This window comes from Ascaphus truei, unplaced genomic scaffold (genome assembly GCF_040206685.1).
Source record: "Ascaphus truei isolate aAscTru1 unplaced genomic scaffold, aAscTru1.hap1 HAP1_SCAFFOLD_426, whole genome shotgun sequence".
Lineage (NCBI taxonomy): Eukaryota > Metazoa > Chordata > Amphibia > Anura > Ascaphidae > Ascaphus > Ascaphus truei.
Genome location: NW_027456757.1, coordinates 48770 through 76146, shown reverse-complemented (window position 1 = coordinate 76146; position 27377 = coordinate 48770). Strand labels below are relative to the sequence as shown.

General features: G+C 57.4%; 1 protein-coding gene across 6 annotated transcripts in view; it reads right to left on the bottom strand.

Moving 5' to 3' along the window:
* Positions 1–27377, bottom strand: part of LOC142484018 (protein tyrosine phosphatase domain-containing protein 1-like) — a 110684-nt gene that overhangs the window by 41157 nt on the left and 42150 nt on the right. For 5 of the 6 annotated variants that reach the window (XR_012797533.1, XM_075583977.1, XM_075583980.1 and 2 more), the window contains 4 exons: positions 25271–25821; positions 23877–23993; positions 10788–10910; positions 8782–8880 (listed from right to left, as the gene is read on the bottom strand). Coding sequence is in view for 5 of the 6 variants with exons in the window: in XM_075583977.1 (XP_075440092.1) it covers positions 8782–8880; positions 10788–10910; positions 23877–23993; positions 25271–25821 (890 nt within the window). In the remaining variant the exon portion in view is untranslated. The remainder of the gene's footprint in view (positions 1–8781; positions 8881–10787; positions 10911–23876; positions 23994–25270; positions 25822–27377) is intronic. The other variant, XM_075583981.1, reaches the window with a different exon arrangement.

Here is a 27377-nt window from a genome sequence, read left to right as displayed (position 1 = left end):
ACCCAAACTCTCCCTCACTGTCACCCCTACACCCACACTCTCCCTCACTGTCACCCCTGCACCCACACTCTCCCTCACTGTCACCCCTATACCCAAACTCTCCCTCACTGTCACCCCTACACCCAAACTCTCCCTCACTGCCACCCCTGCACCCACACTCTCCCTCACTGTCACCCCTACACCCAAACTCTCCCTCACTGCCACCCCTACACCCACACTCTCCCTCACTGTCACCCCTACATCCAAACTCCCCCTCACTGTCACACCTACACCCACACCACTCTCCCTCACTGTCACCCCTACACCCAAACTCTCCCTCACTGTCACCCCTACACCCAAACTCTCCCTCACTGCCACCCCTACACCCACACTCTCCCTCACTGTCGCCCCTACATCCAAACTCCCCCTCACTGTCACCCCTACACCCACACTCTCCCTCACTGTCACCCTACATCCAAACTCCCCCTCACTGTCACCCCTACAACCAAACTCTCCCTCACTGTCACTCCTACACCCACACTCTCCCTCACTGTCACCTCTACACCAAAACTCTCCCTCACTGTAACCCCTACACCCAAACTCTCCCTCACTGTCACCCGTGCACCCACACTCTCCCTCACTGTCACCCCTGCACCCACACTCTCCCTCACTGTCACCCCTGCACCCACACTCTCCCTCACTGTCACCCCTGCACCCAAACTCTCCCTCACTGTCACCCCTACACCCACACTCTCCCTCACTGTCACCCCTACACCCAAACTCTCCCTCACTGTCACCCCTGCACCCAAACTCTCCCTCACTGTCACCCCTACACCTAAACTCTCCCTCACTGTCACCCCTACACCCAAACTCTCCCTGACTGTCACCCCTACATCCAAACTCTCCCTCACTGTCACCCTACATCCAAACTCCCCCTCACTGTCACCCCTACACCCAAACTCTCCCTCACTGTCACCCTACATCCAAACTCCCCCTCAATGTCACCCCTACACCCAAACTCTCCCTCACTGTCACTCCTACACCCAAACTCCCCCTCACTGTCACCCCTACACCCAAACTCTCCCTGACTGTCACCCCTACACCCACACTCTCCCTGAATGTCACCCCTACACCCACACTCTCCCTCACTGTCACCCCTACACCCACACTCTCCCTCACTGTCACCCCTACACCCACACTCTCCCTCACTGTCACCCCTGCACCTACACTCTCCCTCACTGTCACCCCTACACCCACACTCTCCCTCACTGTCACCACTGCACCCACACTCTCCCTCACTGTCACCCCTACACCCACACTCTCCCTCACTGTCACCCCTGCACCCACACTCTCCCTCACTGCCACCCCTACACCCACACTCTCTCTCACTGCCACCCCTACACCCAAACTCACCCTCACTGTCACCCCTACACCCACACGCTCCCTCACTGTCACCCCTACACCCACACTCTCCCTCACTGTCACCCCTACACCCACACTCTCCCTTACTGTCACCCCTACACCCACACGCTCCCTCACTGTCACCCCTACACCCACACTCTCCCTCACTGTCACCCCTGCACCCACACTCTCCCTTACTGTCACCCCTACACCCACACACTCCCTCACTGTCACCCCTACACCCAAACTCTCCCTCACTGCCACCCCTACACCAAAACTCTCCCTCACTGTCACCCCTACACCCACACTCTCCCTCACTGTCACCCCTACACCCAGACACTCCCTCACTGTCACCCCTACACCCACACTCTCCCTCACTGCCACCCCTACACCCACACTCTCCCTCACTGCCACCCCTACACCCACACTCTCCCTCACTGCCACCCCTACACCCACACTCTCTCTCACAGTCACCCCTACACCCAAACTCTCCCTCACTGTCACCCCTACACCCAAACTCACCCTCACTGTCACCCCTACACCCACACTCACTCTCACTGTCACCCCTACATCCACACTCTCCCTCACAGCCACCTCTACACCAAAACTCACCCTCATTGTCAACCCTACACCCAAACTCACCCTCACTGTCACCCCTACATCCACACTCTCCCTCACTGCCACCCCTACACCCACACTCTCCCTCACTGCCACCCCTATACCCACACTCTCCCTCACTGCCACCCCAATACCCACACTCTCCCTCACTGTCACGCCTACACCCACACTCTCCCTCACTGTCACCCCTACACCCAAACCCTCCCTCACTGCCACCCCTACACCCACACTCTCCCTCACTGCCACCCCTACACCCACACTCTCTCTCACTGTCACCCCTACACCCAAACTCTCCCTCACTGCCACCCCTACACCCACACTCTCCCTCACTGCCACCCCTACACCCACAATCTCCCTCACTGTCACCCCTACACCCAAACTCTCCCTCACTGTCACGCCTACACCCACACTCTCCCTCACTGTCACCCCTACACCCACACTCTCCCTCACTGTCACCCCAACACCCAAACTCACCCTCACTGTCACCCCTACACCCAAACTCTCCCTCACTGTTAACCCTACACCCACACTCTCCCTCACTGCTACCTCTGCACCCAAACTCTCCCTCACTCTCACCCCTGCACCCAAACTCTCCCTCACTCTCACCCCTACACCCAAACTCTCCCTCACTGTCACCCGTACACCCAACTATCAATAATTCTACAATCTTATCACTCACACACGTCCGGCCTTGACTACTGCAATCTTCTCCTAGTTGGCATTCCTCCAGTCCGCCTCTCCAAACTCCAATCATCCAAAATAGACTGCTATCAGACTCATCTCCCTCCATCACCGCTCCTCTTCTGCTGCTCCACTACACATATCCCTACACCGGCTTCCCATAGCACCTACCTCCGTCACCGCTCCACTTCTGCTGCTCCACTACACATATCCCTACACCGGCTTCCCATAGCACCTACCTCCGTCACCGCTCCTCTTCTGCTGCTCCACTACACATATCCCTACACCGGCTTCCCATAGCACCTACCTCCGTCACCGCTCCTCTTCTGCTGCTCCACTACACATATCCCTACACCGGCTTCCCATAGCACCTACCTCCGTCACCGCTCCTCTTCTGCTGCTCCACTACACATATCCCTACACCGGCTTCCCATAGCACCTACCTCCGTCACCGCTCCTCTTCTGCTGCTCCACTACACATATCCCTACACCGGCTTCCCATAGCACCTACCTCCGTCACCGCTCCTCTTCTGCTGCTCCACTACACATATCCCTACACCGGCTTCCCATAGCACCTACCTCCGTCACCGCTCCACTTCTGCTGCTCCACTACACATATCCCTACACCGGCTTCCCATAGCACCTACCTCCGTCACCGCTCCTCTTCTGCTGCTCCACTACACATATCCCTACACTGGCTTCCCATATCACCTACCTCCGTCACCGCTCCTCTTCTGCTGCTCCACTACACATATCCCTACACCGGCTTCCCATAGCACCTACCTCCGTCACCGCTCCACTTCTGCTGCTCCACTACACATATCCCTACACCGGCTTCCCATAGCACCTACCTCCGTCACCGCTCCTCTTCTGCTGCTCCACTACACATATCCCTACACTGGCTTCCCATATCACCTACCTCCGTCACCGCTCCTCTTCTGCTGCTCCACTACACATATCCCTACACCGGCTTCCCATAGCACCTACCTCCGTCACCGCTCCTCTTCTGCTGCTCCACTACACATATCCCTACACCGGCTTCCCATAGCACCTACCTCTGTCACCGCTCCTCTTCTGCTGCTCCACTACACATATCCCTACACCGGCTTCCCATAGCACCTACCTCCGTCACCGCTCCACTTCTGCTGCTCCACTACACATATCCCTACACCGGCTTCCCATAGCACCTACCTCCGTCACCGCTCCTCTTCTGCTGCTCCACTACACATATCCCTACACTGGCTTCCCATAGCACCTACCTCTGTCACCGCTCCACTTCTGCTGCTCCACTACACATATCCCTACACCGGCTTCCCATAGCACCTACCTCCGTCACCGCTCCTCTTCTGCTGCTCCACTACACATATCCCTACACTGGCTTCCCATATCACCTACCTCCGTCACCGCTCCACTTCTGCTGCTCCACTACACATATCCCTACACCGGCTTCCCATAGCACCTACCTCCGTCACCGCTCCTCTTCTGCTGCTCCACTACACATATCCCTACACCGGCTTCCCATAGCACCTACCTCTGTCACCACTCCTCTTCTGCTGCTCCACTACACATATCCCTACACCGGCTTCCCATAGCACCTACCTCCGTCACCGCTCCTCTTCTGCTGCTCCACTACACATATCCCTACACCGGCTTCCCATAGCACCTACCTCTGTCACCGCTCCACTTCTGCTGCTCCACTACACATATCCCTACACCGGCTTCCCATAGCACCTACCTCCGTCACCGCTCCACTTCTGCTGCTCCACTACACATATCCCTACACTGGCTTCCCATAGCACCTACCTCCGTCACCGCTCCACTTCTGCTGCTCCACTACACATATCCCTACACCAGCTTCCCATAGCACCTACCTCCGTCACCGCTCCTCTTCTGCTGCTCCACTACACATATCCCTACACTGGCTTCCCATAGCACCTACCTCCGTCACCGCTCCACTTCTGCTGCTCCACTACACATATCCCTACACCGGCTTCCCATAGCACCTACCTCCGTCACCGCTCCTCTTCTGCTGCTCCACTACACATATCCCTACACTGGCTTCCCATATCACCTACCTCCGTCACCGCTCCACTTCTGCTGCTCCACTACACATATCCCTACACTGGCTTCCCATATCACCTACCTCCGTCACCGCTCCACTTCTGCTGCTCCACTACACATATCCCTACACCGGCTTCCCATAGCACCTACCTCCGTCACCGCTCCACTTCTGCTGCTCCACTGCACATATCCCTACACCGGCTTCCCATAGCACCTACCTCCGTCACCGCTCCACTTCTGCTGCTCCACTACACATATCCCTACACCGGCTTCCCATAGCACCTACCTCCGTCACCGCTCCTCTTCTGCTGCTCCACTACACATATCCCTACACCGGCTTCCCATAGCACCTACCTCCGTCACCGCTCCTCTTCTGCTGCTCCACTACACATATCCCTACACTGGCTTCCCATAGCACCTACCTCCGTCACCGCTCCTCTTCTGCTGCTCCACTACACATATCCCTACACCGGCTTCCCATAGCACCTACCTCCGTCACCGCTCCTCTTCTGCTGCTCCACTACACATATCCCTACACTGGCTTCCCATAGCACCTACCTCCGTCACCGCTCCACTTCTGCTGCTCCACTACACATATCCCTACACCGGCTTCCCATAGCACCTACCTCCGTCACCGCTCCTCTTCTGCTGCTCCACTACACATATCCCTACACCGGCTTCCCATAGCACCTACCTCCGTCACCGCTCCACTTCTGCTGCTCCACTACACATATCCCTACACCGGCTTCCCATAGCACCTACCTCCGTCACCGCTCCACTTCTGCTGCTCCACTACACATATCCCTACACCGGCTTCCCATATCACCTACCTCCGTCACCGCTCCTCTTCTGCTGCTCCACTACACATATCCCTACACCGGCTTCCCATAGCACCTACCTCCGTCACCGCTCCACTTCTGCTGCTCCACTACACATATCCCTACACCGGCTTCCCATAGCACCTACCTCCGTCACCGCTCCTCTTCTGCTGCTCCACTACACATATCCCTACACCGGCTTCCCATAGCACCTACCTCCGTCACCGCTCCTCTTCTGCGGCTCCACTACACATATCCCTACACCGGCTTCCCATAGCACCTACCTCCGTCACCGCTCCTCTTCTGCTGCTCCACTACACATATCCCTACACCGGCTTCCCATAGCACCTACCTCCGTCACCGCTCCACTTCTGCTGCTCCACTACACATATCCCTACACCGGCTTCCCATAGCACCTACCTCCGTCACCGCTCCTCTTCTGCTGCTCCACTACACATATCCCTACACCGGCTTCCCATAGCACCTACCTCCGTCACCGCTCCTCTTCTGCTGCTCCACTACACATATCCCTACACCGGCTTCCCATAGCACCTACCTCCGTCACCGCTCCTCTTCTGCTGCTCCACTACACATATCCCTACACCGGCTTCCCATAGCACCTACCTCCGTCACCGCTCCTCTTCTGCTGCTCCACTGCACATATCCCTACACCGGCTTCCCATAGCACCTACCTCCGTCACCGCTCCTCTTCTGCTGCTCCACTACACATATCCCTACACCGGCTTCCCATAGCACCTACCTCCGTCACCGCTCCACTTCTGCTGCTCCACTACACATATCCCTACACCGGCTTCCCATAGCACCTACCTCCGTCACCGCTCCTCTTCTGCTGCTCCACTACACATATCCCTACACTGGCTTCCCATATCACCTACCTCCGTCACCGCTCCACTTCTGCTGCTCCACTACACATATCCCTACACCGGCTTCCCATAGCACCTACCTCCGTCACCGCTCCTCTTCTGCTGCTCCACTACACATATCCCTACACTGGCTTCCCATAGCACCTACCTCCGTCACCGCTCCACTTCTGCTGCTCCACTACACATATCCCTACACCGGCTTCCCATAGCACCTACCTCCATCACCGCTCCACTTCTGCTGCTCCACTACACATATCCCTACACCGGCTTCCCATAGCACCTACCTCCGTCACCGCTCCACTTCTGCTGCTCCACTACACATATCCCTACACTGGCTTCCCATAGCACCTACCTCCGTCACCGCTCCTCTTCTGCTGCTCCACTACACATATCCCTACACCGGCTTCCCATAGCACCTACCTCCGTCACCGCTCCACTTCTGCTGCTCCACTACACATATCCCTACACCGGCTTCCCATAGCACCTACCTCCGTCACCGCTCCTCTTCTGCTGCTCCACTACACATATCCCTACACCGGCTTCCCATAGCACCTACCTCCGTCACCGCTCCACTTCTGCTGCTCCACTACACATATCCCTACACCGGCTTCCCATAGCACCTACCTCCGTCACCGCTCCTCTTCTGCTGCTCCACTACACATATCCCTACACCGGCTTCCCATAGCACCTACCTCCGTCACCGCTCCTCTTCTGCTGCTCCACTACACATATCCCTACACCGGCTTCCCATAGCACCTACCTCCGTCACCGCTCCTCTTCTGCTGCTCCACTACACATATCCCTACACTGGCTTCCCATAGCACCTACCTCCGTCACCGCTCCACTTCTGCTGCTCCACTACACATATCCCTACACCGGCTACCCATAGCACCTACCTCTGTCACCGCTCCACTTCTGCTGCTCCACTACACATATCCCTACACTGGCTTCCCATAGCACCTACCTCCGTCACCGCTCCTCTTCTGCTGCTCCACTACACATATCCCTACACCGGCTTCCCATATCACCTACCTCCGTCACCGCTCCTCTTCTGCTGCTCCACTACACATATCCCTACACCGGCTTCCCATAGCACCTACCTCCGTCACCGCTCCACTTCTGCTGCTCCACTACACATATCCCTACACCGGCTTCCCATAGCACCTACCTCCGTCACCGCTCCTCTTCTGCTGCTCCACTACACATATCCCTACACCGGCTTCCCATAGCACCTACCTCCGTCACCGCTCCTCTTCTGCTGCTCCACTACACATATCCCTACACCGGCTTCCCATAGCACCTACCTCCGTCACCGCTCCACTTCTGCTGCTCCACTACACATATCCCTACACCGGCTTCCCATAGCACCTACCTCCGTCACCGCTCCACTTCTGCTGCTCCACTACACATATCCCTACACCGGCTTCCCATAGCACCTACCTCCGTCACCGCTCCACTTCTGCTGCTCCACTACACATATCCCTACACTGGCTTCCCATAGCACCTACCTCCGTCACCGCTCCTCTTCTGCTGCTCCACTACACATATCCCTACACTGGCTTCCCATATCACCTACCTCCGTCACCGCTCCACTTCTGCTGCTCCACTACACATATCCCTACACCGGCTTCCCATAGCACCTACCTCCGTCACCGCTCCTCTTCTGCTGCTCCACTACACATATCCCTACACCGGCTTCCCATAGCACCTACCTCCGTCACCGCTCCTCTTCTGCTGCTCCACTACACATATCCCTACACCGGCTTCCCATAGCACCTACCTCCGTCACCGCTCCACTTCTGCTGCTCCACTACACATATCCCTACACTGGCTTCCCATAGCACCTAGAGTTACATGTAAAACCCTCGTGTGACGGTGAGGAGGTAACCAGGCTCACAATAAAAGGTTTAAGCCCATTGGTTACCTCTACATGGGTATTGGGGTTCAGGCGGGTCAGCTCTTGAGCCTAACCGCTGTACATGCACTCTGTGTAATAAATAATTTTTGTGTTTTTTCCTTTCCAGGAGTGCCAGCGAGCAGGGAGTGCCAGCGAGCAGGGAGTGCCAGCGAGCAGGGAGTGCCAGCGAGCAGGGAGTGCCAGCGACCAGGGATTGCTGGGGTATGAGTTTCAAGGGGTTTTTGCGGAAAAAGTGTTGTCGGAATGTGTCTAGCTTGTTGGGGTCAGAGTTGCTGGATACCCCAAAAATGTACCCGAGAATCATGCTTGATTCCTGGATACATATAGGCACTTTGTCCCGATGAGGGGTGACTGGGGTCAGGGGATGCAAGGGGTGATTGGAGTCCTATGGAAAGAGGCCACAGGCTGCAGTGAGACTGACCTTCAGCTGTTGCAGCCAATCCCAGAGCAAGGTGCTGAGTATTCTGGGATTGCTCTCTGTGAACAGTGTCGCCCAAGCCCCCTCTTCATTCAGGAGCTTCTGTGGAGGAGCAGAAATGTGAGGGGGCAAGATCAGGCCCTGAACCAGTAACCAAAGAAGATGCAGCCTCCCCAACCAGTGACCAATCACGCGCAGCCTCTCCCAACCAGTAACCAATCACATGCAGCCTCCCCCAACCTGTAACCAATCACATGCAGCCTCCCTCAACCAGTAACCAATCAAACGCAGCCTCCCCCAACCAGTAACCAATCACACGCAGCCTCCCCAACCTGTAACCAATCACAATCAGCCTCCCCCAACCAGTAACCAATCAAACGCAGCCTCCCCCAACCAGTAACCAATCACATGCAGCCTCCCCCAACCTGTAACCAATCACATGCAGCCTCCCCAACCAGTAACCAATCACACGCAGCCTCCCCCAACCATTAACCAATCACACGCAGCCTCCCCCAACCAGTAACCAATCACACGCAGCCTCCCCCAACCAGTAACCAATCACACGCAGCCTCCCCCAACCAGTAACCAATCACACGCAGCCTCCCCCAACCAGTAACCAATCACGCGCAGCCTCCCCAACCAGTAACCAATCACACGCAGCCTCCTCCAACCAGTAACCAATCACACGCAGCCTCCCCCAACCTGTAACCAATCACATGCAGCCTCCCTCAACCAGTAACCAATCAAACGCAGCCTCCCCCAACCAGTAACCAATCACACGCAGCCTCCCCCAACCAGTAACCAATCAAACGCAGCCTCCCCCAACCAGTAACCAATCACACGCAGCCTCCCCCAACCTGTAACCAATCACACGCAGCCTCCCCAACCAGTAACCAATCACACGCAGCCTCCCCAACCAGTAACCAATCACACGCAGCCTCCCCAACCAGTAACCAATCACACACAGCCTCCCCACAGTAACCAATCACACACAGCCTCCCTTCTCAGTAACCAATCACACATAGCCTCCCATCTCAGTAACCAATCACACATAGCCTCCCCTCTCAGTAACCAATCACATGCAGCCTCCCCTCTTAGTAACCAATCACATGCAGCCTCCCCTCTTAGTAACCAATCACACGCAGCCTCCTCTCTCAGTAACCAATCACACGCAGCCTCCCCTCTTAGTAACCAATCACATGCAGCCTCCCCTCTCAGTAACCAATCACACGCAGCCTCCCCTCTCAGTAACCAATCACACGCAGCCTCCCCTCTCAGTAACCAATCACACGCAGCCTCCCCAACCAGTAACCAATCACATGCAGCCTCCTCCAACCAGTAACCAATCACACGCAGCCTCCCCCAACCTGTAACCAATCACATGCAGCCTCCCTCAACCAGTAACCAATCAAACGCAGCCTCCCCCAACCAGTAACCAATCACACGCAGCCTCCCCCAACCAGTAACCAATCAAACGCAGCCTCCCCCAACCAGTAACCAATCACACGCAGCCTCCCCCAACCTGTAACCAATCACACGCAGCCTCCCCAACCAGTAACCAATCACACGCAGCCTCCCCAACCAGTAACCAATCACACGCAGCCTCCCCAACCAGTAACCAATCACACGCAGCCTCCCCAACCAGTAACCAATCACACACAGCCTCCCCAACCAGTAACCAATCACACACAGCCTCCCCTCAGTAACCAATCACACACAGCCTCCCCTCAGTAACCAATCACACACAGCCTCCCTTCTCAGTAACCAATCACACATAGCCTCCCCTCTCAGTAACCAATCACACATAGCCTCCCCTCTCAGTAACCAATCACATGCAGCCTCCCCTCTTAGTAACCAATCACATGCAGCCTCCCCTCTTAGTAACCAATCACACGCAGCCTCCTCTCTCAGTAACCAATCACACACAGCCTCCCCTCTCAGTAACCAATCACACGCAGCCTCCCCTCTCAGTAACCAATCACACGCAGCCTCCCCTCGGCCCCTCTGACCTGCAGACTTTGCACGTGTTGCCGGGTCTCTGTGTCTGGAGCCTCCAGTTCTGCCAGGGCCTCCGCGATGCACAGAACGTGAGGGGGAGCCCGGAGCTGCCCCTGCCCTGGCCCATCACCGCCCTGCAAATCAACCAGAGGCCGGCAGTCTCACACAGCACGTACAAAGAGTCTCTGCCCCGAGGAGCTTACAATCTAATTCTGCTTGCTTACATTGACTGACATCTGGCGCTGGGGTCTTATGAGATGAAAGGGATTCAATGGGGGTAGCGACACTGGGAGGCCGGGTGCAACTGCTACCCAGGGTAAGAGGTGCCAAAGCTTGGACTTGGTGATCCAGAGCAGGAGAGAGAGGGATGGAAGGGGAAGAGGGGGAGAAGGAGATGGAGATGAGAGGGACGGAAGGGGGAAGGGAGAGAGAGGGGGAGCGAGGGACGGAGGGGGGAAGGGAGAGAGAAGGGAGAGGGACGGAGGGGGGAAGAGAGAGAGGGGAAGGGAGACAGAGGGATGGAAGGGGAAGAGGGGGAGAGGGAGATGGAGATGAGAGGGACGGAAGGGGGAAGGGAGAGAGAGGGGAGCGAGGGACAGAGGGGGAGAGGGAGATGAGAGGGACGGAAGGGGGAAGGGAGAGAGGGGGAGAGGGAGAGAGAGGGGGAGGGACGTCTATAACTCTCCCAAAGTCTGGGCCACCTGCTGCCCTCTGCTACTTACCTGTTCCTGCCTTATGGGACATCACAAACGTCTCACTTCCCTGCATCTCTCACTATATCCAAATCTCTTACTCCATCCTAGTTACTTTGTAACTACCCATGTATATGTGGCTTGGGTTCCCTGGTTTGGCTTTTACCTCCGCTGCAGTTTGGGAGAAGGAAGGTTGCTGCAGCAGAGTCAGGTGACTAGGCCTGGCCAATGGAGTGTTAGGATTCCCTGCTGAGGCAGTTGTTACAGTTGGTGCTCTGAGGGCTTGCTGGCAGTTGGATCTTGGATGCAGCTAGGGGATGTTGTGTAGGTGCAGGGGTCTGTGACCCTCTGCACTAGGCCAGAGTTCCCCTAGGCCCTGCTTAGGCCCCAACTCACCCAAGATTGTGGCTGCTTTAGGGAAGGCCCCTTTGTCACGATGACACCAACTTTATCAACACATTTATATTTCTGGGTACTCGACTGAACAGAACAAAATAAATTGTGATTTATTTCCTTAATAGACAAACACACGACATCTGCAGAATGCACTTAAAACAACACTCACTGGGATAAGGGAACGAAATAAATTGTCCTTTGCTTGCAAGCGCAAGAAATGCAGCCTTGGTTTAAAGGTTCTGTGGCCAGATCGCAAGTTGCTGATCTGATATCTCAGCCACCTAAAGGAATTTCGTTAAAATTCGATAGAATTCGTTCCAGAGTCACCAGGGCTAATGAATTCCGAAGTTTGGGGCAAATCCTTGCTTACGCTGTTATTAACCCCTTCTCTCCGGGACCGGTTGCCGCTGTGCTGGAATTAAGTCTTGCGTTTTTACATCATGGATCAAAATTCAGGAATCACCCTGGGGATACCTCGGGAGCCACGGTTATATACTGACCAAGGCTATCTTTAACATGTGGATCCAATCCCCTCGTGGGAACAATTTAACCCACCAATAGCCAGGTTGCCAACAGTTCATAAGACCGGGCAAAAAGGCTGTCCGGTGGGCAGAGAGCATGGGTCAGGTCCATACCTTGGCGCCGCTGAGTCTGATTTTTGACCCAGAGGTGTCAATAGCCTGGCATCTGTTATACCTCAGAATGCCGGCCGTGTATACATTATGGGTGTAAAAGATGTGTGCAGAGGTATGCAATGGAGACCGTTTTTAAGGTGAAATTAAAATAAGGCTTTATTGCGCCTGTCCCTTTTAACACAGCAAAATATATGAAAACAACAAACGCCTATCCCTGTTTAAGGGCTCATTTACTTCCCCAGTGCCTTTCTCCAAGGCTGGAGGGATAATCCCATTACCACCCTATCCCCCAAAGTCTCGAGAGATACCTTAAAGCAGGTGTCCCTTCATGTCAGTCTCTGGTAGGTTCCTGGGTCCCCTGTGTCCAGGAATATAGGTCTTTGGGTGTCTTGATCTCAGCAGAGCCTTTCTGCTCAAGACCTCTTTCCTCTTGTCAGCACCCTTGTATAATGAGGAAAATCTCCTTTCCTGTCTCAGAGGCGGGCTTTTTTGACACCTGTAATCAGCCAGGTGGTGTTGGTTAATTGTCTACCAGCAGTTAACCACCACACTGCTGGATTAGAGGCACATTTCTGAACAGGGCTAAGTCCCCTGTTACATACCTCCCCTGTTTGTGGAAAGCTCGGGCTTGCCACGGCCAAAGCCCATCCTTCCACTCTCATTCGAGATCTTTCTGTGACTTGAATGAGAGGAGATGGAGGAGGAGAACCCTCAGTCCCGCTGGGATTGGAGCCCTTCCTCCAGTTTAGTAGTGTCTCCTCCAGAAGGTGCTTGAGATCAGCAGTCCTCAGTCGCTCAAGGGGAACTTTTTCCAAGTCCAGTCTTTCTACTGACCGCGTGGTCATGAGCTTACCCCTGTGTCGGGCGCTCCTCTTTTTGTAGGCAGACTGTATGGCGACAGTCGCAGAGCGTTTATGCAAATCGCTTTATATCGCCACCTTTCCCATGTACTCCACTTTAGCACCAAATGTCCATTTCATGGTATCACAAGAGAACCCAAGAACAGCCACCTGAGCCCTCAGTTCTTGAAGCTGTCTTCCTGCACATATCCCATTCAATGTAGTTGCCATTTCAGCTTCTTTGGGACTGAGTTGCACCTCCACCTCCCTTTCCAGAGAACGTCCTATCTTTTCAGCTTCCTCAGCTAAGGATTCTTCTGGCTTTGATTCTGCACCCCTACTTCTGTTTGTTGCCTGTTGGGCGATTGCAGGTTTGGCTAGTGCTTTCTTAGGTGGCTCAAACTTCGTAATCTTGTTTTGAAGGCGAGTGGTTTCCCCAGCTCTCACTGTAACCTTGTCCTCACGGGCCTTAGTTACTGTGGGATACCGATGCTTTGACAGAGCCAATACCTTTTCCCGTATTGGAGGCATCTGTAAGTTACTGGTCTGTAGAGTCTCACTGTGTTTCTTGAGTGTTTCCTGCCCTTCTCCTTTCATTGTCTTTATTTCTTCCCTGTGCTTTCTCTGAGCTTGCTTCCACCTATCATTCTTTATTTTGTGGAGCACTGTGAACTTCTGCGCTTGGGCCGCAGATACTCGTCTCAGTTTCTGGACCTTTTTGCGCCCCCTCTTGTACCGAGTCACCTGGCCTCTAAGCTTGGCCTCTAGCGATGCTTTGGTGATGGTCAGGGTAGCCTTCAGTTTATCCTGCTGCTTTGCGGGAACGTTGAGAGCTTCAGATTTAGCCCAAAGCTCTGTTTTAAAAAATTGCTTCATTTCAGCGCAGAAGGCTTTCATATCCTTGCGCCTCATTACCTCCATGTCGTCTGACGTAGTAACTGCATTTTCTCCTTCAGGGTCAGCCATGGTGGGTTGTGCAGGGGATTCAGGCCTGTCTCCCTGTGCTGCCTCTCCTTTTTTTAAATAAGTAGAGACTGGCTGAGTTTTCCTTCGGACTGTTTTATTAGATGCCATCCTGATATATTTAGAGAGTCTTTACTGCTTGTTGTGTTGCTGTTGTCGCTGTTTTTGCTGTAGTTATTTAAATAACTAGTGCCGGTGGGAATGGAGCTCAAGTACTAAGCAGCCATTCACCTCTCTGTCGTCACGTGACCTCCTTGCTCCACATTTTTATTGCATTGTGAAGCACTATGAACTTCTTTGCTCGGGCCACAGTTACTTGTTTTAGTTTCTGGACCTTCTTGTGCTCCCTTTTGTGCCGGGTCACCTGGGTTCTAAGCTTGGCCTCTAGCGATGCTTTGGTGACGCTCAGGGTAGCCTTCAGTTTCTCATGCTGCTTTGCGGGGACATACTGGGTCATCAGACGTTCCTGCAGCACTTGTATTTCATTTGCAGCCTTCAGATTTTCTTCCTGCAGAGTTTGCTGCTTCTCCCCGTGCTCCGCCGGCCCCTCCCCGCGCTCCGCCGGCCCCTCCCCGCGCTCCGCCGGCCCCTCCCCACGCTCCTCCCCGCGCTCTGCCAGCCCCCTCCCCGCGCTCCGCCAGCCCATTCCCCGCGCTCCTCCCCGTACTCTGCCGGCCCCTCCCTGCACTTCCTCCCCGTGCTCCTCCCCGTGCTCCGCCGGCCCCTCCCCATACTCTGCCGGCTCCTCCCCGTGCTCTGGCGGCTCCTCCCCGCGCTCCGCCGGCCCCTTCCCGTGCTCCTCTCCGTACTCTGCCGGCCCCTCCCCGCGCTCCGCCGGCCCCTCCCCGCGCTCCGCCGGCCCCTCCCCACGCTCCGCCAGCCCCTCCCCGTGCTCCTCCCTGTGCTCCGCCGGCCCCTCCCCGTACTCTGCTGGCCCCTCCCCGCGCTCCTCCCAGCGCTCCTCCCCGTACTCTGCTGGCCCCTCCCCGCGCTCCGCCGACCCCTCCCCGCGCTCCGCTGGCTCCTCCCCACGCTCCGCCAGCCCCTCCCAGTGCTCCTCCCTGTGCTCCGCCGGTCCTTCCCGTGCTCCTCCCCGTACTCTGCTGGCCCCTCCCCGCGCTCCTCCCCGCGCTCCTCCCCGTACTCTGCTGGCCCCTCCCCGCGCTCCTCCTCGTACTCTGCTGGCCCCTCCCTGTGCTCCGCCGGCCCCTCCCCGCGCTCCTCCCCGTACTCTGCCGGCCCCTCCCCGTGCTCCGCCGGCCCCTCCCCGCGCTCCTCCCCGTGCTCCTCCCCGTACTCTGCCGGCCCCTTCCCGCGCTCCTCCCCGTACTCTGCCGGCCCCTCCCCGCGCTCCTCCCCGCGCTCCTCCCCGTACTCTGCCGGCCCCTCCCCGCGCTCCTCCCCGTACTCTGCCGGCCCCTCCCCGTGCTCCGCCGGCCCCTCCCCGTGCTCCGCCGGCCCCTCCCCGTGCTCCTCCCCGTGCTCTGCCGGCCCCTCCCCGCGCTCCGCCGGCCCCTCCCCGTGCTCCTCCCTGCGCTCCGCCGGCCCCTCCCCGCACTCTGCCGGCCCCTCCCCGCGCTCCTCCCCGTACTCTGCCGGCCCCTCCCCGCGCTCCTCCCCGTACTCTGCTGGCCCCTCCCCGCGCTCCTCCCCGCGCTCCTCCCCGCGCTCCGCCGGCCCCTCCCCGTGCTCCTCCCTGCGCTCCGCCGGCCCCTCCCCGCGCTCCTCCCCGTACTCTGCCGGCCCCTCCCCGCGCTCCTCCCCATACTCTCCTGGCCCCTCCCCGCGCTCCTCCCCGCGCTCCTCCCCGCGCTCCTCCCCGTACTCTGCCGGCCCCTCCCCGCGCTCCTCCCCGTACTCTGCTGGCCCCTCCCCGTGCTCCTCCCCGCGCTCCTCCCCGCGCTCCTCCCCGTACTCTGCTGGCCCCTCCCCGTGCTCCTCCCCGCGCTCCTCCCCGTACTCTGCTGGCCCCTCCCCGTGCTCCTCCCCGCGCTCCTCCCCGCGCTCCTCCCCGCGCTCCTCCCCGCGCTCCTCCCCGTACTCTGCTGGCCCCTCCCCGCGCTCCTCCCCGCGCTCCTCCCCGCGCTCCTCCCCGCGCTCCTCCCCGTACTCTGCTGGCCCCTCCCCGTGCTCCTCCCCGCGCTCCTCCCCGCGCACCTCCCCGTACTCTGCTGGCCCCTCCCCGCGCTCCTCCCCGCGCTCCTCCCCGCGCTCCTCCCCGTACTCTGCTGGCCCCTCCCCGTGCTCCTCCCCGCGCTCCTCCCCGCGCTCCTCCCCGCGCTCCTCCCCGCGCTCCTCCCCGTACTCTGCTGGCCCCTCCCCGTGCTCCTCCCCGCGCTCCTCCCCGCGCTCCTCCCCGCGCTCCTCCCCGCGCTCCCCCGGCTTCTCCCAGTTATCACTTAACAAATTTATATTTTGTGGATCCCGATTGAGCAGAACAAGTTGAGCAAAATAAACTGAGATTTATTCCCTTGATAGGCAAACACACGACAACTGCAGAATACACTTAATAATTACACTTACTGGTATAAGAACAGGGGATAATGTCCAGAAAGGTGCAAAGCACCAGAAGATTGTCTTTTAAAATGTAGTCCTTTTGCAAATTGCCAAATGAATAGCCCCAGTCCAATCCTTCTGTGAGAGTGCCAAGTCTTTTCTGGTCCATTGGGGTTAATCAGATAACCCCCAGCACTCACAGTGTCCTAACGCAGAGTTCTGTCCTTGGTTCCGATGTAATAAGACTCTTTGCGTTTCAGGAATGTGCTGCTGCTCTTCTCTGCTGTTAGAAGCGTGTTGGAAATCCGCTCACATGGTAGAATGAAAAACGAAAGACAATGGAGATAGCCTGGGTGGGATGTATACTTACACTTACACTTACATCCTGGTGCCCGGGAGCAAATCCTCTGGCCGCACCATATCAGGGTGCACCAGAGTCACGTGGCACCGGAGTCAAGCAACCCGCCTGCTTGCTGGTCTCCGATGGTCACCCTCCGCAGATGCTTCTGCCTGGCATCGTTGGGTTGCAACCCGATTGGTGCAACCTGATGCCCTTCGATCTCCACTGCAGGTCCTGAGTTGGCAAGGGTTGGTGCCTCCGTGGTCATCCCTCTGTCGGCTGGCGTCACGGCTCCGCTGGTCCCCTCCGATGATGCCAGTCGCACACGGGCAACTGGTTTTGCTGCTTGGGAGCGGTGCCCCTGATGGGGTCCTGTGGACCGGTCCCGGTCCCGGTCCGGACAATCAGGTCTAAGGTGCCCGACCTTGTTGCAGGTAAAACACCGCCTCTCATGTTTGAATTCTGCAGCCTTTGGCGCTTTGCTTGCTGCTGCAGCTTTCAGTGTCCATTTGAGGGGTAGCTTTAGTTCCCTGGGCTGCTCGGGCCCCTCCTTGGGGAACTGCTGGCTCATCCAAAGCAATCCTGCTGGCCACATACTCGTTGGCCATCCGGGCAGTGTCCTCACAGGTCTTAGGCATGCGGTCAAAGATCCAAGCCCGCACAGTGGGAGGGAACTGCTGCATCCGCTGCTCCTGGAACATCAGGTCCAGTAAGGTATGGTATTGGGTAGCCCCATACCCTGTGACCCACTGGGTTCCATGCCTGACCATTCCGTTGGCATAGTCCGCAAATGATTCCCCGCGTTTTACATCCCCCATCCGGAACTTGCTCCTATACCCCACAGGTGTCAGGGCATACTGGACCAGCAGCTTGCGCTTCACATGCCCATAGTCATCTGCATCCACACCGGGAAGCTCCTGCACAGTTCTTTTGGCTTTGCCGGATAATAGTGGTCGTAGTTTGACCACCCAGTCCCTCTTTGGTATTCGGAACCGGCCGCACTGATTCTCAAAATCATTTAGGAATGAGTCCAGGTCATCTGTGCCATCAATGAGCTTGCTAAACCTGTGGTGATCCGGCCGGGAAAGCTCTTGTTCCCCGTTTACAAGGTGGGATTGGGAACCTTTTCCCACTGCGATCGTGAGGAGCTTTAACCGCTGCTCGTAGCTGATTCCCTCTCCCCAGGTGGCGAGCAGTGCGCTGAGTCCAGTGGCCGTCAGTCCGTCGGCCGCAGCCGCGAACCCCTCCGCACCCCCTGGCACCAAACCACCCACGACCGGGTGGTCAGCATCACTCTCCCCTGTCCTTGCAGCTCCAGAGTTGGAGGGACCTCCTGCACTCCAGGCTGGGTACCATCCGCTGCAAATGCAGCTAATTGGGTCGCTCTGCCCTCATATTCTTCTAAATCCTCCTCCAGCTGACTCTTGGAACGACCGTCTGTCGTTAAGCCATATCCCGCACATCTCTCCACGACCTGCTCTCTGTCCCAGGGACGGAACCTCCCTGAGCGCAGACTCATGGTGCCACCGGGTTATGGGTCCAGAGACCAGTGAATTATCTCGTGCTTCTTTGGAAGTGTGTGTAGGTGGCCACTTGTCTGAGGAGCTTGCAATCTACAAGGTCCTCACTATATTACAGAGCCCGCAGGAAACTGCAATATAGGCTCAATCAGTATCCCACCAAGCTGCCACCAGTTTTAAATGCTTGTCACGATGGACGCACTTATTAATTTATATTTTGTGGGTCCCAATTGAGCAGAACAAGTTGAGCAAAATAAACTGAGATTTATTCCCTTGATAGGCAAACACACGACAACTGCAGAATACACTTAATAATTACACTTACTGGTATAGGAACAGGGGATAATGTCCAGAAAGGTGCAAAGCACCAGAAGATTGTCTTTTAAAATGTAGTCCTTTTGCAAGGGCATAAATTGCCAGCCCAATCCTTCTGTGAGAGTGCAAAGTCTTTTCTGGTCCGTTTGGGTTAATCAAATAACCCCCAGCAATCACAGTGTCCTAACGCAGAGTTTTGTCCTTGGTTCCGATGTAATAAGACTCTTTGCGTTCCAGGAATGTGCTGCTGCTCTTCTCCGCTATTAGAAGTGTGTTGGAAATCCGCTCACATGGTAGAATGAAAAACGAAAGACAATGGGGATAGTCTGGGGGGGATGTATATAGGGTTTGAAAGATTATTGCCAGCATATCCACCCAATCCCACTCGTGGGAAAATTCTCATTCCCCAATCCCCTACTTGCCCACAGTTTGGAGAGTGGGCACTAGGGATTTCCTGTTCACACAGAGTCTGTGCGACAACGCCACCTTGGCTACTTAGCATAGGTGCACTCCCCTCTTTACCTGGCCCCTCTCAGGCTGGAAGGGGGAACTCAGGATGTGAGCTAACACAAATGGTCAACAGGATTTGATATTTAGCATACATCTGGCCAATTCACACCCACCGGACTCTGGGTCTTTTGATATGCAACTTCCAGAGAGACTCACAGGCGTGGGCCCAGCATGTGACCTTTGAAGCTTGCATAGGCAAGTGACCCAGCTCATAGGTGTCAAAACATTTGGTTCTTGTGTGCATTTTAATGACAGGAGAAAAAAAAACCTCATCCTGCTAAATGGGGACAACAAGGGACAGAGGGAGAAATAAGACATGTACAGTGCATGAAAAATGAACCCCTTCATCCCCAATACGAAATAGGGGTAACCAGCTGAGCACACTGCCTTTATTAATGCGTGGATTACGCCCATTTTGTTCACACCCGCGCTCTGCCGGCCCCTCCCCGTGCTCTGCCGGCCCCTCCCCGCGCTTTGCCGGCCCCTCCCCGCGCTCCCCCGGCTTCTCCCCGCGCTCCACCGGCTCCTCCCCGCGCTCCCCCGGCTCCTCCCCGCGCTCCCCCGGCTCCGGCTCCTCCTCGCGCTCCCCCGGCTCCTCCCCGCATTCCCCCGGCTCCTCCCCGCGCTCCACTGGCCCCTCCCCGCACTCTCCCGGCTCCTCCCCGCGCTCCCCCGGCTCCTCCCCGCGCTCCCCCGGCCCCTCCCCGCGCTCCCCCGGCCCCTCCCCGCGCTCCCCCGGCTCCTCCCCGCGCTCCCCCGGCCCCTCCCCATGCTCCCCCGGCCCCTGATGAAGAGACTTTTATGTCTCGAAACGCTTTGGAATTGATATCCTAGCTGCTCTGCGAACTTTGGACTCTATATCACCCTACTGCGGGCCATAACGGTGTCTGGGAGGGCTACGACGCGCTGACGCTCCCGAGTGACGTCATTGACACGGAAGTACCGGATCGGAGTGTGGAACAGCGTGACTCGTGTTGCTGCAAAGACTCCCTGACCTGAGGACACTGTGTGCACCGTGAGCCTTGCTGAACTGCTATCTACGACGGAGCTGATTACCATTCAAGACCCAGCCTGAGTGAAAGTGACCGTGACGGCAGGAGCGGTGTGATTCTACACTGAAGACCTCTTCACTGTCATCCCGAGTGGAATATAGGTAACATTAACCCCCCAATTGCCTGTTTACTTTGCTTTAATATACGCTTAATACTCACCTTTTTATTGCATCACATTATAATTTTTAATACACTATGAGCGTTGTGCGCTGTTTTTTCTTTATCCCCCGGCCCCTCCCCGCGCTCCCCCGGCCCCTCCCCGCGCTCCCCGGCCCCTCCCCGCGCTCCACCGGCCCCTCCCCGCGCTCCACCGGCCCCTCCCCGCGCTCCACCGGCTCCTCCCCGCGCTCCACCGGCCCCTCCCCGCGCTCCACCGGCCCCTCCTCGCGCTCCACCGGCTCCTCCCCTCGCTCCACCGGCCCCTCCTCGCGCTCCACCGGCTCCTCCCCTCGCTCCACCGGCCCCTCCCCGCGCTCCACCGGCTCCTCCCCGCGCTCCACCGGCCCCTCCCCGCGCTCCACCGGCCCCTCCCCTCGCTCCACCGGCCCCTCCCCGCGCTCCACCGGCTCCTCCCCGTGCTCCACCGGCCCCTCCCCGCGCTCCACCGGCCCCTCCCCGCGCTCCACCGGCCCCTCCCCGCGCTCCACCGGCCCCTCCCCGCGCTCCACCGGCCCCTCCCCGCGCTCCACCGGCCCCTCCCCGCGCTCCACCGGCCCCTCCCCGCCCTCCACCGGCCCCTCCCCGCGCTCCACCGGCCCCTCCCCGCGCTCCACCGGCCCCTCCCCGCGCTCCCCGGCCCCTCCCCGCGCTCCCCCGGCCCCTCCCCGCGCTCCACCGGCCCCTCCCCGCGCTCCACCGGCCCCTCCCCGCGCTCCCCCGGCCCCTCCCCGCGCTCCCCCGGCCCCTCCCCGCGCTCCCCCGGCCTCTCCCTGCGCTCCCCCGGCCCCTCCCCGTGCTCCCCCGGCCCCTCCCCGTGCTCCCCCGGCCCCTCCCCGTGCTCCCCCGGCCCCTCCCCGCGCTCCACCGGCCCCTCCCCGCGCTCCACTGGCCCCTCCCCGCGCTCCCCCGGTCCCTCCCTGCGCTCCCCCGGCCCCTCCCCGCGCTCCCCCGGCCCCTCCCCGTGCTCCCCCGGCCCCTCCCCGCGCTCCACTGGCCCCTCCCCGCGCTCCACTGGCCCCTCCCCGCGCTCCCCCAGTCCCTCCCTGTGCTCCCCCAGTCCCTCCCTGCGCTCCCCCGGCCCCTCCCCGTGCTCCCCCGGCCCCTCCCCGTGCTCCCCCGGCCCCTCCCCGCGCTCCACTGGCCCCTCCCCGCGCTCCACTGGCCCCTCCCCGCGCTCCCCCAGTCCCTCCCTGCGCTCCCCCGGCCCCTCCCCGCGCTCCACTGGCCCCTCCCCGCGCTCCACTGGCCCCTCCCCGCGCTCCCCCAGTCCCTCCCTGTGCTCCCCCGGCCCCTCCCCGCGCTCCACCGGCTCCTCCCCGCGCTCCACCGGCCCCTCCCCGCGCTCCACCGGCCCCTCCCCGCGCTCCACCGGCCCCTCCCCGTGCTCCCCCGGCCCCTCCCCGTGCTCCCCCGGCCCCTCCCCGCGCTCCACTGGCCCCTCCCCGCGCTCCCCCAGTCCCTCCCTGCGCTCCCCCGGCCCCTCCCCGTGCTCCCCCGGCCCCTCCCCGTGCTCCCCCGGCCCCTCCCCGCGCTCCACTGGCCCCTCCCCGCGCTCCACTGGCCCCTCCCCGCGCTCCCCCAGTCCCTCCCTGCGCTCCCCCGGCCCCTCCCCGCGCTCCACCGGCTCCTCCCCGCGCTCCCCCAGTCCCTCCCTGCGCTCCCCCGGCCCCTCCCCGCGCTCCACCGGCTCCTCCCCGCGCTCCACTGGCCCCTCCCCGCGCTCCACCGGCCCCTCCCCGCGCTCCACCGGCCCCTCCCCGTGCTCCCCCGGCCCCTCCCCGCGCTCCCCCGGCCCCTCCCCGCGCTCCACTGGCCCCTCCCCGCGCTCCCCCAGTCCCTCCCTGCGCTCCCCCGGCCCCTCCCCGCGCTCCACCGGCTCCTCCCCGCGCTCCCCCGGCCCCTCCCCGCGCTCCACCGGCTCCTCCCCGCGCTCCACCGGCTCCTCCCCGCGCTCCACCGGCCCCTCCCCGCGCTCCACCGGCCCTGTGGCTGTGGGGTAGGGTTTGGGGCATGGTTATGGGGTGGGGCTCTGGGGCAGGATTTGGGGTCTTGGTTATGGGGTGTTGATATGGGGCAGGGTTTTGGGGTGTTGTTATGGGGCAGGGTTTTGGGGCGTGGTTATGGGGTGGGGCTATGGGGCATGGTTATGGGGTGTGGCTCTGGGCCAGGAATTTGGGGTGTGGATATGGGGCAGAGTTATGGGGTGTGGATATGGGGCAGGTTTTGTGGTAGGTTATGGGGTAGGGTTTTGGGCATGGTTACGGGGTGTGGATATGGGGCAGGTTTTGGGGTGGGTTATGGGGTGGGGTTATGGGGCTGGGTTTTGGGGTGGGGTTATGGGGTAGGGTTATGGGATGTGGATATGGGGCAGGGTTATGGGATGTGGATATGGGGCAGGTTTTGGGGTGAGGTTATGGGGCAGGGTTACGGGGTGTGGATATGGGGCAGGTTTTAGGGTGAGGTTATGGGGTAGGGTTTTGGGCATGGTTATGGGGTGTGGATATGGGGCAGGGTTATGGGGCTGGGTTATGGGGTAGGGTTTTGGGCATGGTTACAGGGTGTGGATATGGGGCAGGTTTTGGGGTGGGTTATGGGGTAGGGCTTTGGGCATGGTTACGGGGTGTGGATATGGGGCAGGTTTTGGGGTGGGTTATGGGGTAGGGCTTTGGGCATGGTTACGGGGTGTGGATATGAGGCAAGTTTTGCGGTGAGGTTATAGGGCAGGTTTTGGGGTGTGGATATGGGGCAGGGTTATGGGGTGTGGATATGGGGCAGGTTTTGGGGTGGGTTATGGGGTAGGGCTTTGGGCATGGTTACGGGGTGTGGATATGGGGCAGGTTTTGCGGTGAGGTTATGGGGCAGGTTTTGGGGTGTGGATATGGGGCAGGGTTATGAGATGTGGATATGGGGCAGGTTTTGGGGTGGGTTATGGGGTAGGGTTTTGGGCATGGTTACGGGATGTGGATATGGGACAGGTTTTGGGGTGGGTTATGGGGTAGGGTTTTGGGCATGGTTACGGGGTGTTGATATGGGGCAGGTTTTGGGGTGAGGTTATGGGGCAGGTTTTGGGGTGTGGATATGGGGCAGGTTTTGGGGGTGTGGATATGGGGCAGGTTTTGGGGTGGGGTTATGGGGTATGGTTTTGGGGTGACATTGCAGATGATCAGCGTGTGTGGGACTCACATTTGTGACATTGCTTTCTCTCGTCCTCTGTGTGACCTCTGAGCGTGTGACCTCTGATCCTGGTGGGGTCATTTGCACAAGATCAAGGTGACAAAGCCCATTACTCACAACTTGTACCTGAAAAAAACACAACCAGAGACACTGATACACTACAAAATCAGACAGTGATACACAACCAGAAACACTGATACACAACCAGAGACACTGATACACTACAAAATCAGACAGTGATACAGAACCAGAGACACTGATACAAAACACAACCAGACACTTTTTCACAAAATAACCAGTAAGACTGCTACACAACACAACCAGACACTGATACAAAACAGAAGAAAACACTGATACACAGCACAACAAGATACAGACATACAACCCAGAGACACTGATACACAGCACAACAAGATACAGATATACAACACAGAGACACTGATACAACCAGGGACTGATACACAACCCAGAGACACTGATACAACCAGGGACTGATACACAACCCAGAGACACCGATACAACCAGGGACTGATACACAACCCAGAGACACTGATACACAACCCAGAGACACTGATACAACCAGGGACTGATACACAACCCAGAGACACTGATACAACCAGGGACTGATACACAACCCAGACAGAGACACAGAAGTAGTAACACTTTGTGATTTCGACACCGGGGCCACAGAACCACAATCTTGCTACATGTGTATCTCTGTCTGTGTTATGTATCAGCTTCTGATTGTGCTGTGACTTTGTCTGTGTATCAGTCTCAGGTTGTGTTGTGTCTTTGTCTGTGTTGTGCATCAGTCTCTGCTTGTATTGTGTTTTTGTCTGTGTTGTGTATCAGTCACTGGATGTATTGTGTTTTTGTCTGTGTTGTGTATCAGTCACTGGTTGTATTGTGTCTTTGTCTGTGTTGGGTATCAGTCTCTGCTTGTATTGTGTTTTTGTCTGTGTTGTGTATCAGTCTCTGGTTGTATTATGTCTTTGTGTTGTGTATCTGTCTCTGGTTGTATTGTGTCTTTGTCTGTGTCGTGTATCTGTCTCTGGTTGTATTGTGTCTTTCTCTGTGTTGTGTATCTGTCTCTGGTTGTATTGTGTCTTTCTCTGTGTTGTGTATCAGTCTCTGGTTGTATTGTGTCTTTCTCTGTGTTGTGTATCAGTCTCTGGTTGTATTGTGTCTTTCTCTGTGTTGTGTATCAGTCTCTGGTTGGGTTGTTCCCGGAGGATTTTCGTTAGAACAGATACGGAAGCATGAGCCTGTCCCTCCCCCCGCAGGGTGACACAGACAGAAGGGAGCTATGAGTCTGTTCCTCCCCCCGCAAGGTGACACAGTGACACAGACAGAAGGGAGCCATGAGTCTGTCCCTCCCTGGCGGAGTGCCTGCTCACACTTACCTGTGTCTCCCCAGTGAGCAGTAGGTGCAGGATACTGTTGTCACAGCTGGTCTGGCTTTGCAGGAGACCTCGTCTTGTCCTCCTGCTCCTCACCTCCTCACCGTCTTCGTTCTCGCGAGCCAGTGGGGGCTCCTTCCTACTCTCTGGGTAATTTACCGCTCTGACGATGACTTGGTGCAAGAGCTTACGCTCCGCCTCTCTCTCCAGCTCCTCCCAGGGCCCCCCCCAGCCTCTTCGTCCCCGCGCCAGCTGTGACAGTCGCCGGCACGTCACTGCCACAGGCTTTGGAAGATGGCGCAGGCTACGAGACTCCAACCCATGCAGGAGGTGGCGCTGCTGGGTCATGTACTGGGGCAGTGTGAAGCTGGGGGAGGCTGGCGAGATGCAGGAGAAGACCGGCCATTGGGAGCTCAGGAACATGGCGAAGTCACACACCAGAGACACCTGGGACCCCGTCTGGATAGAGCCGGGGCGGCGGAGACGCACAAAGCGAATGGAATCCGATGCGCTAACACGGCATGCGAAGACCAGGTAACATGCGATGAGGACCCCTGAAAGAACATGAGAAGATCACTATAACATAGCAGGACACTATATCATAGGCTCAATCAGATCCCACCGTTGCCACCAGAAATTAGTTACCCGGATCCTTTTATTGAGCAAAGCGAGAGATAAAATAAATTGTGATGTATTTACAACATGAACATACACAGCTTGATTTACGAAATACTACGAAATAACACTTACTGGGACGGGGCAAAACAAAATAAAATGTTCCCGGAATGAACTTCACAGAAATAAAGTCTCTAGGCACCAATTCCCAGGAGCGGGGTTGGTGCGCAAATAGAGCCGCGAAACAGTCTTTGGCTAGTGGCGCCGCTCGCAACCACTATTTCTCTGCCAAAAGTAATCTTTTTGTTTTCTCGCTGTAGGATTGGTTCGCAAATCCTTAGTTCTTACGAACTCTCAAAGCAGGGGACAATTCTTGGTTCCGATGTTATAATCTTTGTCCCGCACAATGAATCTTAGGTGAATCTTTCTACCGCATGATGAATCTAACTCCCGATTGGCTGCACGGACTTTTAAAAGCACCAACGTCCTATCTCTATACTCTGCAGCCAATCGCTGCGTGGGAACTAAACTTCCCACCTATGGAAAGGTTGCCAGGACTTCATGGGACCAGGCAAAGGGGCTTTCAGGTATGCCAAGGGCATGGGCGAACTTCGCACCTGTCCCGTTTAGCATACCTAACCAAGCCCACTTCCCCGGAGACATCTTGTCTACCTTCCCCCGGACATCTGGACATATGCCAGGGGAACACTGTTTACATCTCCCCCTCCCCACTTAACACTTTAACACGCGGGTCCTTTGTTAACTCCGGACCTGGTCAGACATTCTGGGACCATCCCCTCAGGGTGCCTTAGAAGTCCGGGGTTAAGTTATGCATGGCTCACTTGCAGGGATGTCCTGCCATGTACCTTTTGATCATGATACTTGTGAATCAAGTGTTTCCGCTGCTCCGCCCGCCCGAATGTAAATTCCTTGGCTCTTATAACTTTAATACAGCTAAAAGAGGGGGACTTTTCATAAAAGTTTGTGAAAAGTAAATTATAACCGTTTTAATGATTAACCGCCAGCCGCACGGACAGCAAAAATCAAAGCGCTAGGACATTCCTAGCCAAAGTTAGCTCACTGCTTATACGCTATTTAGCAAGCTGCCTTATTTAAAAAACTTTTCTCCTTTCTGCGGTTGGCAGCGATACACTGTTGCAATGCACACACAGGATACATACTGTAACTGATACATTACTTGTTACAACACTTATACAGTTTCACTCAGAGTATTAATGTGGTCCCCTTATACCTAGCGGGACACACACAGACAATTATAATACATTCACAGGGTCGTAGCCATTACTGGGCTGCAGAGCTGACACTCTACATGTTAACTTAAAAACCCCTATAACTCCCTTCACCTTATATCTGGTGAGAGAGGTACGGAACCCCTCACTGGGTTCTGGGATTTGGGCGTACCCCGGGACCTGTAATGTAACTCAGTTCCCTGCCCGGTCTTACTGCCCTGGTTTATGCTGAAACAGGGAGATTT